Source organism: Phoca vitulina, unplaced genomic scaffold (genome assembly GCF_004348235.1).
Source record: "Phoca vitulina isolate PV1807 unplaced genomic scaffold, GSC_HSeal_1.0 scaffold61, whole genome shotgun sequence".
Classification (NCBI taxonomy): Eukaryota; Metazoa; Chordata; class Mammalia; order Carnivora; family Phocidae; genus Phoca; species Phoca vitulina.
In genome coordinates this window covers 5,734,848-5,748,669 of record NW_022589764.1, presented here as the reverse complement: position 1 = coordinate 5,748,669, position 13,822 = coordinate 5,734,848, and the positions used below count along the sequence as shown (strand labels likewise).

The 13,822-nt window shown below is 42.7% G+C and overlaps 1 protein-coding gene across 1 annotated transcript in view; it reads left to right on the top strand.

Annotated features, from left to right (window-relative positions):
• Positions 1–13,822, top strand: part of CERS3 (ceramide synthase 3) — a 76,549-nt gene that overhangs the window by 33,135 nt on the left and 29,592 nt on the right. Inside the window, exon 8 of the mRNA XM_032391321.1 lies at positions 2,442–2,548. Coding sequence (XP_032247212.1) covers positions 2,442–2,548 — 107 coding nt within the window. The remainder of the gene's footprint in view (positions 1–2,441; positions 2,549–13,822) is intronic.

Below are 13,822 nucleotides of genomic sequence, written 5' to 3'. Positions count from 1 at the left end.
TAAAGGGTGACCAGCTTTAGCCCATAGGCTGGACGGTAGTTTGCTAAACCCTGTTCTAGATGTAACCAGAAGTCATTTGAAACCATTTCAAAGCAACTGGTTACTGTTAAAATACTAGATGTGTACAGAATTTTGTTTCTTCTGTGTAAATGCCATTAGACATGTAAATCCCCTTCCAAAGGTCAAGATTATTCGGGGCAGCAAATGGCTTAGCAGAAGAATTGTGCCAGTTTTCCCATGTGTTGCTGTCTGAATGTAGCCATATCTGTTATAATTACCTCCTCCTCTGATCATATCTGAGTAACCCTGCCTGTAAATTAAGACCACATTGGTCATGACTTAAGAATTATATGCTACTCTGTTGCTTCTAACCCTCTAGCCTTTGGTGTGTGTCCCCTGTAAAAACAGCTTCATTGTGTTGTTAAAAGGCAGTTAGATGTGGAGACTGGGGATAAGCTCTGGGTTGTCCCTGCCCACCCTCCCCCACCCCATCACTGACATGCTATAACTCCCTAGGTGACTTGGGCAAATCACTTAATGCTTTGTTTTCTGTCCTCAGCGGTAATATGAGAAGTCATATCTACCCCTTAGGGTATATTGTGAGGTTTAGCTCATTACTGTTGGAAAATGTTCTGAGGTTCTTAGGTGGAAAAAAAAAAAACAAAAAACAGAAGGAAAATGAAATGTCAGACTCAGAGGTCCCTTCATGGATAAACTATGAGAACAGCCTCATGTTGTTAACGATCATGAATCATTCCTGATTCACAAGCCATGATCTAACCTGAGGTTCAATGAGCAAGACCAGTACCTTCCACCAGCTGGGAAGAGCAACATTAAGTGGTGGCATAGGGCTGATTTCTGATCTCCTCCAAAGATGCCTAATCCACAGATTCCTCGAATAGTTGGCTTTAGCATTGCCTTCTCCGGCAGGAAGCCAGATATGGTACAACTTTCGCCCCTGTTTAGACCCTCCTAAATATGGTGACTGTTAATCTTTCATATTCCTCAAGACAATTGGTGGGTCATTTTTTAGCTCTTTCTCTGCAAGGAAAAACAGCCTTGACATCCACAACTCTGACTTAGAAGGAACCTCTGTCTTCTTCATGCATCTTCCTGATCCTCTGGTTTTCCACATGTTCAAGTTTGGATGCAGGACCCAACACTTGAATAGTATCCTGACTCATGCTTAGCAAAGGAGCAAGGGGACTGTCGGATCTCCATCCTTGCACAGCCCAGAATATGCTGTGCGTGTATTTACCCCAGGGAATGCTACTTTGCCCTCACAAGTGCACTCTCTTCCTGCCTATGCACATCTCTAGCTAGCTCCCCTAGCCTGGCCTCTGACTCTTCAAACAACTCTCACTCCATTCCAGGCACGCTAAATTTCTGGCCTATCTCCCCATACCTACCTCCCACCCCCTTGGCAGACTAGCTTTCCACCTCAGCATTTGAGGCTGTTCCCTTCTGGGCCCCCTGCCACTCCACACTCTGATCCTATCCTTATCCCACAGTTAATATGGCGAAGTATGGAAAATGCAATGTAAACCCTTCCTGAAGTGTAGATAGGCTGCCTCTCTTGTTTTAGAGTGGCTTTGAGCTTCTGGGCCAATTTCAGTCCCGAAACCACCCTGACCTGAGCCACGCTTCTGGAGGGATGACCTACACTCATCAACTCCTACCCACCTCACACCACCCCCAAGTCCAGACACTTTCCATGCAGCCTTGGGCTCCACTAGATAATGCAAGAGACAATTCTCATCAATTAACCTTCTACTACCACATTAAAGACTATGTAACCCCTTTTTTTCAATATAGATCATACGGGCAGTGTAGACTAGCATAAAGTAAATGGAGAAAAATCGAGTGCTTGCAACTTTGTTTCAACCAGGACAGGGCCCCCAGAGCAGCCTCCTCACTCGGCCCCCTCTGTTAGCTGCCTTGATTGCAACGTGCGCAGCCCAGCCCAGCCCAGGACTTGGCTCACAGCTCAACCTTTCTCCAGTCCAGCTCTCCAATCAGTTAAATGGAGAAAATAAACAGGTGCCCCAATAAAATGCATGCTAGCATACATTGTGCTAACTTGTAGTGCTTGTGAAGGACAGGAGTAGTATTAAAGTCATTTGAACAAATAAATAAATAAATAAATAAATAAAGTCATTTGAACATATCTTTTTTTAAACATTCTATTATGGCAAATTTCAAACGTATGACAAAGAGAAGAGCATAATGGACCCAGTGGCCCATCCTCCAGCGTTACCAGTTATCAGTATGGCCAACCTCATTTCGTCAATTTCCCCATCCATCCCTCTCTCCCACCCCCCCTACACAGACCGCTTTGAACCAAATCCCAGACATCATATCATTTCATTTATAAATATTTAATTTCAGAGTTTTATTCTAATATCACTTTATCTGAATGCAATTGCTTTCTTTGTTTTCAGTCTGCTAAGATGTTTTCTTATGCCGGATGGAAGCAAACCTGTAACGCCCTGTTTCTCATCTTCTCCACCATATTTTTCATCAGCCGCCTCATTATCTTTCCCTTCTGGTGAGTAGACGAGGGACTGGGCCATGCCTTTGGGCACCGTGCTGAGGTGGCCTTGGCACGTTGTTGAAGTCTCTTTCTTACATTGATCTCCAGTTGTTTGTGCCAAGTTCAGTCAGAGAAAATAGTGGGGGGGGGGCCATTTGTATAACTAATTAAAACAACACCTTCCAATGTGGAAAAGGCTTATGATAAAGGGAGGTGGAAAATGTGTAACCCAATGGGTAAGCAGCAACTCTTACTCTAGGTCTCGTTTCATGAATGTGGATCTTTGTGTTTAACAGCTTTTCCAGTTATTCATTGAAATGTCATTGGCCAATCACCAGCTCTCTGAAAGAGAGGCATGTTCTATGTTAAAAATATAGTAATTATAGCCACCATTAATTGAATGCCAGACACTGGATTAGGCCCTTTGTATATTTTGGCTCCAGTCTATACAATAAATCATAAAGATAGGTATTATCACTCTTATTTCACAGATGAGAAAACTGATACTGATTTCATTTTCCGTGATCACTGGTCTTAACAATGGTCTGGATATCCTTTTAATATTGATTGACTCTTGATCAGCCTGTTGATTTTGTTTAGCCAAGGGCTGGCAATGAAGAACCCATATTGTGTCTCCTCTGACAGCCATCCCTTTGGCAAGCATAATTTTCCATGGGTTGATTGATAGGAACTGGAGGAAAAGTGTGAGGAAGTCTTTGATAGTTTGGGAGAAAGAACTTATAATGAACCATTATTTGGGGCTGGTCTAAGAGTTTCAGATCCTCTCAACAGGAAAGTAGCGTTGGTGTTGCCGAAGATCCTGGGTCCCAGGGGAAAGACAAGGGGACCCAGGTTCCAGACATGATTCCTAGTGGGTGGACAGCACCCTTGACTAGCCTGCAGGGAAGTCTGGTCAGAGAGGTCAGTGGGCGCTGCCCTCCCTATGAAGCCAGCTACATCCTTAAACCAAGACCGATGTGTTACTTAGACATTTTCTGGAGAGGAGCAGCAGAGTGTAGTGATTAAGTTCGTGGATGCAAGTCAGACCTAGATTCAAATCCCGGCTCCACACTTACTACCTGTGTAATCTTGGACACGTTAGATCATTTCCCTGGTCTCAGTTTCCTCGTCTGTGAAATGGAAGTAATTGCTGTCACAAGGCTTAAATGAAGTAATACGTATGAAATAGTGCAGAATAGTGTCTGGAAAATAGTAAGGACTTGGCAAATGCCAGCTACATTTATTAAAGTTTTTAATAAGCCTCCAAGAATTTGAAATTTAATTTAGAATCAAATCTGAGACACACGTTTAAAATACTCTCCTTGGTTGATGAATCACATTACCCCCACTTTTGCTTTGGTTGAGCCAACGTGTTTGTGAAAAGATAATATTGTATGATAGCAGTTATTGATAGAATAGTATTGACTTTCAGGTAATATTTGAGTTGTGGCTTTTCAGTGTGACTTTTATGATGCTATAAATCCAGCATTTGCCTATCAATGGCCTCTTCTTATGTTCCAAAAGTACCATGTGTTCCGGTTATCTGTTGCTACATAATAAACCATCTGAAAACTTAATGGCTTGTGACAGCGTTGGACAAGGTTTTTTTGTAAAAGGCCACAGAATAGCTATTTTCAGCTTTAAGGGCTACATATGGTCTCTGTCACATATTATTCTTTGCTTTGTTTTTTTCTTTTACAACCCTTTAAAAATGTACCAAGCCCAGCTGAGCTCACAGGCTGTAGAAAAACAGGTTGCAGGCCAGATTTTATCACCAGGCCTTAGTCTGCAGACCTCTCTCTTAAAACAACAATGTTTATTGATTATTATTATGGCTTATGGTTTTGGGAGTTGACTGGCCTCAGCGAGGTGGTGGTTTTCACCTAGGGTCTCTATTGTGGTTACAGACAGATGTGGCCAGAGTTGGGAATTTTCTTGAAGACTTCCTCACCCCACACGGTTGAAGTAACACATATAAAATCAACTGGTTGATGTTGATTGTTGGTTGAGACCTCAGCTGGGCCTGTCAGCTGGAATACCTACACAGGGCCTGACCTCCCCATAGCATGGCAGCTGGACTTCAAGGGTGAGCAGCTCATAAGAGAGCTAGGCAGATGCTGTGTCTCATTTTATAACCCACCTGCAGAAGTCACATTATGCCACTTCCAACCTCATTTTCTTCATTGGATCCAGGTGACCAAGGCCAGGTCATATTTGAGGAAAGGAAAATTTAGACTCCATTTCTCCACAGGACTGGTTTCAAAGAATTCGTGGGCATATTTATTTATTTTTTTTTTTTAATTTTTTTTTTAAATTTTTTATTGTTATGTTAATCCCCATACATTACATCATTAGTTTTAGATATAGTGTTCCATGATTCATTGTTTGTGCATAACACCCAGTGCTCCATGCAGAACGTGCCCTACTCAATACCCATCACCAGGCTAACCCATCCTCCCACCCCCCTCCCCTTGTGGGCATATCTAAAAACATACACCATGGAAGCTCTCGGTCCAGGGAACTCTCTGAGAAGCTTCACAGTGTTGCTGCTATGGTGGGTTTTTGATTTAGCAATGAAGGACGTTAACCTCAGACATTCCCATGATGTCTTAAATCAACAAGCAAGCTTACTCTTGCCCAGAAAACAACCAAACATCGTATTGGGGTTGAGTGATTGTGGAGGTGGTGTGTTACTTTCCCACACACCCTTGACTTTAAAAATCCTAGATTTAAGAAGTCACTCTCTTGTCAGCATTTCTGGATTTCAAGAAGAATCAGTTGCATGCATTTGGCATTTTCTTGATCTTGATACTTTGCTGAATTCACCAGCCCACTGCAGAGGGCAGCCAATACCACTGTTTGCTGTCTTCAGGAAGTTGGATTGCAAATAAACCAGTATTAACAGACTGGATTGTAAAAATTTTTTTGCTGGTAAAAATTTTTCTGCACTGACGTTGACTAGTCCTCATTGTTTGGAAGGCTGAGGAAAGCCTCACCAAGCTATTGGAAGTTTGAGAGATTGATTCTCGATGGTTTTTGAAAGACTCCGTTGCGGTGTGTTACCCTGGCTTAAATAGTGTTCCCATCAGCTTGAACGTGTTACACAATCATCTCGTGGTGCCAAAGAGGAAAAGTCAGTTCCTTGTTGTTAGCCTGGCTCCAACCATCTGTCTAAAATGTATAAGTGTCGATTCATTTTTCAAGGATATTTTATTAGTTCAGTTTTGGGGGGAATTTACTTGGACCAAACGATGTGCAGATGATAGACCTCTTTCAAGGTTCAGACATTTTTGAGGGGCCGTGGGAGGCAGCTGGCTATCCAATCACTCTGTTCCTTGCAACTGCGTTTGTTGCACATTTTGTGGTACGATGAAGGGCCGAGTGGGGAGAAGGCTTGACCCATCTGAAATTTATCTGGAAACTGTGAGAGAAAGAATCAGAACTTGTACATTACACTTGCCTTTCCCTCTCTTTTACTTTCCCTTCGTTTTTCCTAGCCTCGAGCATATTTGCTTTTCTCTGGTGAGTTTCTTTTGTGTGGGTACAACTGTCCCCTCTTCTCTCCTTCTGCTTTTCTCAGAAATCTTGTTTCACCAATTCTCACTCAATCAGTGTCAGCAAGTGGTAATTACATGTTTTTTTATAATATTGTTCCTCTCAACATCAGGCAAGAATTCCAATTGGCCTGGGCTAAATTACTTTAATCTAATTGCCTGGTTACCTCATTTGTTTGTATTTTTATTCAAAAGCATTCAAATCTCAGGCTTATATTTTTTACATGGTATTCCCAAGTGTTTTATTTTATTTTTTTTTTTAAGATTTATTTGTTTATTTTTGCGAGAGGGGGAGAGAGGGAGAGAGAGGAGAGCGCATGAGCGGGGGGAGGGGCAGATTGAGAAGTGGACTCTCCACTGAGCAGGGAGCCTGATGTGGGACTCAATCCCAGGACCCTGGGATCATGACCTGAGCCGAAGGCAGATGCTTAACCAACTGAGCCACCCAGGCGCCCGCAGCTGTTGTTTTAAAATAATGGCTTCTCTGCTTTTGAATTATTGGATGTATCCATTTATTTGAATATTATACAAATACTGCCAAGGAATCACGAGGCTAGAAAGACCTTCCTAAGTTCAGGTAAACAACTCCGCTGACTCTTGACAGTTTCCTTCATAAACCGCAAGGACAGATAACAATTTAGTCCAGGCTGATGCACTGAAGGAAAGGAGCATTCTGTCTCAACTGAAGTTTACAGGGGGTGGTGCTGGCTCACTGCTTCGTTTCTTGAACTCATTGCACCTACATGTTGTGAGGAATACACCGGATGAATGAGACACAGTTCTACCCTGCGGGAGGAGTTCGTAAGGGCAGTAGAAGAGATCTTTGTATCAACTACCTTGTCCATATATTTGAAGATGATTAATACTGACCTGTGTTTTGGATGTTCAAAAAAATTTTCCAATGGTGAATAATATTCAAATAAGGAACTTCCTTACCTGCAAGGGTACATATGCTTGTGGTAGCTTTATATGCCCACCACTGGGTCACTGGATTCCAGGCTTTAGCTTTTGAGGATCTGGCTCTCACTGGCATAGAGAAGCAGTACCGTGGGAAGCCTCAGGTGAAAAGGAATTCTGTGGGTGATGTAACCATATGAGTACCTGGAATGGCTATCAGAGAGAGGGCAGTTCTAAGAAAAGACAAGACAAAGCTAGAAGCATACAGCAGTGCTCTTAGCTGACATTCATCAGAGGGGAAACAAGAGTAAGGACACAATGGACCCACCCTCATAAGGCGCGGAGCCTGGGTGTCATGGCGCCATGATGGGCTTCCATGCCCTCATGGGATGGCACAGTGCCTTACACACAGCCACCAGAGGAAAGGAAGGGCTCGTGCAATTTGAGAGTGGCTCTCTTGGAACTGGGGCCACTCCCTTGAGCCACCACTGCAGGTGTGTATCTCAGAACTAGACTTTCCAGTTTCATGCCTTGTGTAAGAGACAATGAATTTCACCGCCTGTGTTTGTTCAATGTCTCGTTCGACAGTGTGCCCTCACAGGAGCTCCTTCCCTTGCACCCCTCATGCTCATTACTTCTGCTGTTCATAAATGAGTAAAGGACAGCTCCAACAATCACCCTTCTTCAAATCATAATACTTTAGGATAACGGACCTTACACAGAATTTAGCCCTTTATTCATTTACTTATTTGGGAATAATTTCAAGCGTATAGGATAATTTCAAGTATATTACAAAGAACTTTAATGTATTACCTTCACCCCGATTTACTAGTTGGTATTGTGCCCTGTTTGCTTTCTCATTCCTGTTCTTCTCTCTCATCCCTCTCACTCTCTCAACACACACGTGCACATACACACACACACACACATATATGCATATATGAATCTACATACTTTTTCTGAATCATTTGAAAGTTGCAAACATCACATCCTTTTAGTCTTAAGTTCTTCACTATGTCCTTCCCAAGAACAAGGAGATCCTTTTATAGAATCACAGTATAGTTCTCCATTTCCAGAAATGTAGCAATCTACCATCCATGTTTCAATTTTGTCCATTGATCCAATAATGCCTTTTATGGTTTTTTTCCCTCCTACTGGATCTGGCCCAGGATCATATTTGGCCTTCAGTTGTCATTCACCTGGAACAGTTCCTTACCCCTTCTGTGTCTCAGGTCATCAGCATTGTTGTAGCATTTAGACCCCCTATTTGTATTCCAGGTGAGGAGTTAAGATATTTCCAGGATCACACAGCTAGTTATGAAAGAACCAAGACTAGAAACGGGGCATCTGAAACACAGAACAGATATGTTTCAAATTAAATTACTAAATCGGACGACTGAAAGCAGGCATAATTTGCCTTCCCTAAGTATTTATTAAATTTCCTTCAACTACACAGTCACTTTGAAATATAAGACATCCCTGAAATAAAAGGTAAGCAATTACTCACCAGTAGAACCAGTCTTTGTTATCCTGAAAAGGCTTAATGCTCACACCTGCAATTAGCGAGAGAAAAGGACCTTCACCTTCCAGTTTTCATTAGGAAAATGCAACTTTTGTTGGCTGCCTTATCTAGCCCAGCAAATCCAGGTACTGTTTAAACCAACAATGTGATTTTTTCAAACCACTGAAATTCTAGTGATTGCTAGAGGGAAGGTGGGAAAGCAAACCAAAGAGGGAAAAGGCCGAGGTTCACAATCCAGGGTCACGGTCGTAGTGCATCTGTTGGAACAGATTAAAGGCCAGTGGACGGAGCAGAGTGGCTTCAGGAATCCAGGAGCATGGCAGTCTCTGAGCATCCTCTGCGAAAAGAGAAATTCCATGTAGCCCGGAAGGGAAACATGGGTTTGTGTGTTCATGTGTCTGCCTGCACATGAGACACACGCATGTTCGGGACAAAATTGAGAAGGACAGAGATGTTTATTTTTCCCTTCTTCCCACTCTCCTTTTAGCAAAGGAAGAGAAGAATTGGGATTGAGAAGCTGGACCATCCTTTAGAAAGGACACAGATAGAAAGAGGTCCTGGCCGAGTAACTGCAGCCCCCAGACCTGCTGTCCCTGGGGCCACACCGGCCACCCACTTCACAGCTCCTCTCCACTTTGGTCCCCTCTGTCCTCCTGCGCAGAACATTCCGGGCAGCACAGGGTCCCCACTCCTCTGGAGCTCCTCTCCCTCTCCCGAGGGGCTTCCCCCTCCTTTCCCAAAGCAGAAGCTCCAGGCAGTTCAGCTGCACGCTCCCCTGGGTGTTGCTCTCGCTGTAGTGTGAACGTAAGCCCTCTGCAGGAGGAAGGGGTGGGTGGAAGAGGGCGTCGTCATAGTGGGAGTCACGGCAATAGTCAGAACTACCATTTTTCCAGTGCTTCCTGTATGCGAAGCTCTTCCCGTTTGTCAACTCATTTAGCCCTCCCAACAACTTGATGAAGGGAGTGGTGGCGTTTTCATTTTACAGGAGAAACGGATGCCCAGAGAGCTTATGTCACGTGCTGCAGACAGCAGGCGAGCCGTGATCCTCATCTAGCCGGCCCCAGAGCCCATGCCTTTCCTCTGCCCTCGTGGCAGTAGCTCGGCTCTCTCTGGAGGCATCTGCATTTTAATGGTGGTCTCTTCCATTTCTAGGATGCTACGGTTGGCAAAGCTGCCTGTGTGTCCCCCTGGAGCCTCCCAGGCATGGGGCGGGGTGACTTCCACCCTGTCCAAGGACCAGGAGGTTCAGTGACTTGTGTACAGGTTACAAGGCAAGAAAAGTGGCCTCAGCCCCGGAACTCTGCTCTGACGAGGCTAGGCCGGGTGTACCACTCCCCTTTCTAAAACCAGCAAAGCTTCCCCGATGCTGGGACTTGCAAAGCCGACAGCAGATGCCTCCTTTCACCTCTGCACCTGCATCTTATACCCCCTCTCCCTGCCACTCCTCTCCCTTCAGCTACATCTGTCTCATCTTAGCCCTTAACTTCTCTACAATGCCTCCCACCTGTGGTCCCTTCCAACCAGAATCCTCTTTTCTGTGTCTTCCCTTGAACTGCAAGAATAGAGAAATCTCAGTTCAGCAATACCCACCCCCCTGTTTTGTTTTGTTTTGTTTCCTTTGTATGGATCACAATGAGTAATTACATGTTTAGGTCATTATTCACATTCTCTGGTAGAATCTATAAAGGAGATGCTTTCGAATTGTTTCCTTTGTTACTTTTGACATTGACAAATTCCTAATAGGGGACCTAGTAAGGAGCAAGGCCCCTGAACAGGGGAAGGGAGGATACAGAGAGGAAGACATCATGGCTGTTGCCTTCAGAAAGCTTGCCGCTAGTGAAGAGTAAACTTGTACGAGCAAGTATGACCGCAACGCAGGATGAATCAGGCCAAATGCTCTCAAGGAGTTGGTAGTGGGGGAGCCTAGAGGAATTGCCATACATTCAGAGGCGATCAGAATAGCAAGGAGGCTGGGGCGCCTGGGTGGCTCAGCCGTTAAGCGTCTGCCTTCGGCTCAGGTCATGATCCCAGAGTCCTGGGATCGAGCCCCGCATCGGGCTCTCCGCTCAGCGGAAAGCCTGCTTCTCCCTCTCCCACTCCTCCTGCTTGCGTTCCCTCTCTCGCTGTGTCTCTCTCTGTCAAATAAATAAATAAATAAATCTTTAAAAAAAAAAAAAAGAATAGCAAGGAGGCTTTCGTTGTAGAGGCGCCCATGCTTTGATGAGTGAAGAGAATTTCAGCTGAAAAGGGGAAGGGCATTGTAGGCTGAGAAAGTACAGAATAAGGCACACAATTGCTTACAGATCCAGCAAATCAGAATGGCAAAGAGGCTTATTATTTCCTGAAACCCCTGTGAATGCAGGCACCAGAATGTGAGCCTTACAGCTTTAGGGATTTGGGCCAGTTTTATTCATTGCTATATTCCTGGCTCCTATAAAGTTCCAGGTAGCACTTTGGTAGGTGCTCAATGAACACTTACTGAATGAATTGGGTAGATAATCATTGCTTCCATTTTACAATTGAGAAAATGCACAGAGAAGTGGATCAAGGCTACACAGAACCAGGACTTTAAGTGGGAGAGACAATATATTAAGAAAATATGGGAAAATATATTTTATAATGATGGGAGTGAGGAAGGCCCTTTAAAGCATACCATGGAGGCTACGTAGAAAGGCAAAAATCAACATATTTGGTTACAAAAATGTTTTAGAAGTTAGTCTGCCAAAAAAAAAATCATTAACAAGGTTGAACAAGAATTAGACGATGTAGTGATATTTAATATGACAAAAAATAATGTTGTTATGCTTGATATGTAAAAAGCACTCATGAATCAATAGAAAAAGTACACATCCCAATAGAAAAATGGACAGATACCATGAAGAAGCAGTTCACAAAAGTATAAATCAAAATAACCAAATAAAATATAAGTGTATATACATATATATTCACTTCACAAGAAATAAAAATGTAAATATAAACAGCATGATGTTCTTTTAGATAGATGCTGACAAAGTACAATGTTGGTCTAAGGAAGCAGGTACTCTCATACACTTTTCATATTATAAGAAAATAAATTGGTATGGTCTTGCTGGAAAGCAGTCTAGCAATGTATTCTAAAATGTCAAATGAGTATACTTTTTTATTAAGGACTTTAGCTATTCTAAGAAAATAATCAAACGGTTCTATCAAAATGTCTTTACAAGTAATTCTTACAGTATTCTCTATAACATAATGAAAATTTGGAAATCAATATCTATCAAAAAGGGATTAGTTAAATAAATTATGATATCTATACATAGATTTCTGGGCAGGTATTACATAGCCTGGCATATAGTAGGGGTTGGCAAACTCTGGCTCGCAGGCCAAATCCAGCCCACTGACTGTTTTTGTTAATAAAGTTTTACTGGCACACAGCAACACCCACTAACTGGCATATTTCTACGGCTGCTCTTACACTATGGTGGCAGAGTTGAGTATTTGCAACAGAAACCAAATGGCCCAGAGGCCTAAAATATTTATTATCCGTCCCTTTACGAAACTGTTTGCTGATCCCTGATACATAGATATATTCATTGACATGGAAAGCTCTCTGTACCATATTATTGAGTCATAAAAGCAGAGTACAAAAATCACATGCATAGTGTGTTTCTGTTATAAAAAATCATGTGGTCATGGGGAAGGGGCAAAAAAAGGAAAAGGACCGTAAAACTTAAAGAATGTATTTTTAGGAGGGATGACTTCAATTATGTTTACCAAAACGTAGTGGGTTACGTGCGAGTTGTGAGATGTTAGGTGATTTTTCCTTAACCTCTTTATATTTTTCTATAATTCCTAAGTGTCTAGAAGGGATTTGTATAAGTGGAATGGATAAGCGGCCATTATCTTTGTTATATAGAGGTGTTATAAATTGTTATAATTTTGGACATAGTTTGGCAAAGTCTTAACAGTTTTTAATACACACCTTGAATGTACATACTAACGTGCACCTTGAAACGGTCATTTCACATTTCGGAATCTGCACTTCTAAAGAAATAGCCTTCCATTTGGGAAAAACCACATACACCGAGTTGTTCAAGCAGTGTAAACTGTTTTTTGATTCCACGCTAAGTGGAGTCGAACATAAAACCCCACGTGTGGCAGACATCTCTGAAGGTCAACAGCAAGTGCCCCTGAGGCTGGGGAACAGTTGACATCCTCATACGTGGCTGGTTGGACCGCACAGCAACCACTCTGGAGAGCAGGTTGTCAGTTTCTTGAAGTTCAATGTATCCTTGTATGTGAGACCCAACCATTATGGTCACACAAAACCTGCATGTGACTATTTATAACACACCTATTCATAATGGCCAAACACTGCAGACAACACGAAAGCTCTCCGAAGGAAGGGTAGGAACACGAAGTGTGAGGCGTCCGTAGAGTGGGCTACCACTGCGTAATCCAAAGCAACATGCTCTTGGTGCCCACAACAACTTGGAAGACTCTTAAAGGCACCATGTTGAATGAAAGAAGGCGGTCTCCGAAGCTGACACACCGTGTGACCCCATTTATATGGCCTTCTTGAAAACACAAAATTAAAGAGAGAGCAGATGAGGGTTTGCCAAGTTCTAGGCCTCGGGGAGAGAGTGGGACTCGAAAGAGAGAGCACAGGGTTTTTTTGTTTGTTTGGTTTTTTTTGAGATGATGGAACGGTTTTGGATAGTGATCGTGGTGGTGGTTACATAGATGTCTGTATGTATTATAATTCATACAACACCAAAAAAAGAGTCAGTTTTACTATATGTCCATGTAAAAAATAAAATTAAATATGTATAGGAAAAACCGGAAGATAATACACAAAAACCCCAATATAATTTGTTTAGCCTGGTGGTATTATGGGCAACTCTATTTTTTTCTTATTTTTCCTATTTTGCATGAATAGATTACTTTTATAATTAGAATAATATACTAACAAGCAAACCAATCCAGGAACTCTAAGATCATGGTAGTGTATGAAGTTTGGGAAGGGAACAGGGGAGCCCTTCATTCAGCAGTCGTTATCTGACGGCACTGTGCGTTCTGGGTCATCGGGGGCAGCTCAAAATGATGGCCATGAGTCTGTTCGTGAAATCCATAGTTATGCAGTTTGCTTTAGAAAGTGGAAGTAATAATAGAGTTTTTGTTTCTTTAAAAGCCTCCTTTATTGGAAAATTTACTTTTGTAAAATTCCCCACTCACCTTTGCTGCCAAATATATGAGGTTGCGTCATAAGGGCAATTATAACCCCATGTAAACATGCATTATCCTATTTGTTCTACAAACCCCGGGGAAGCCGAGTAG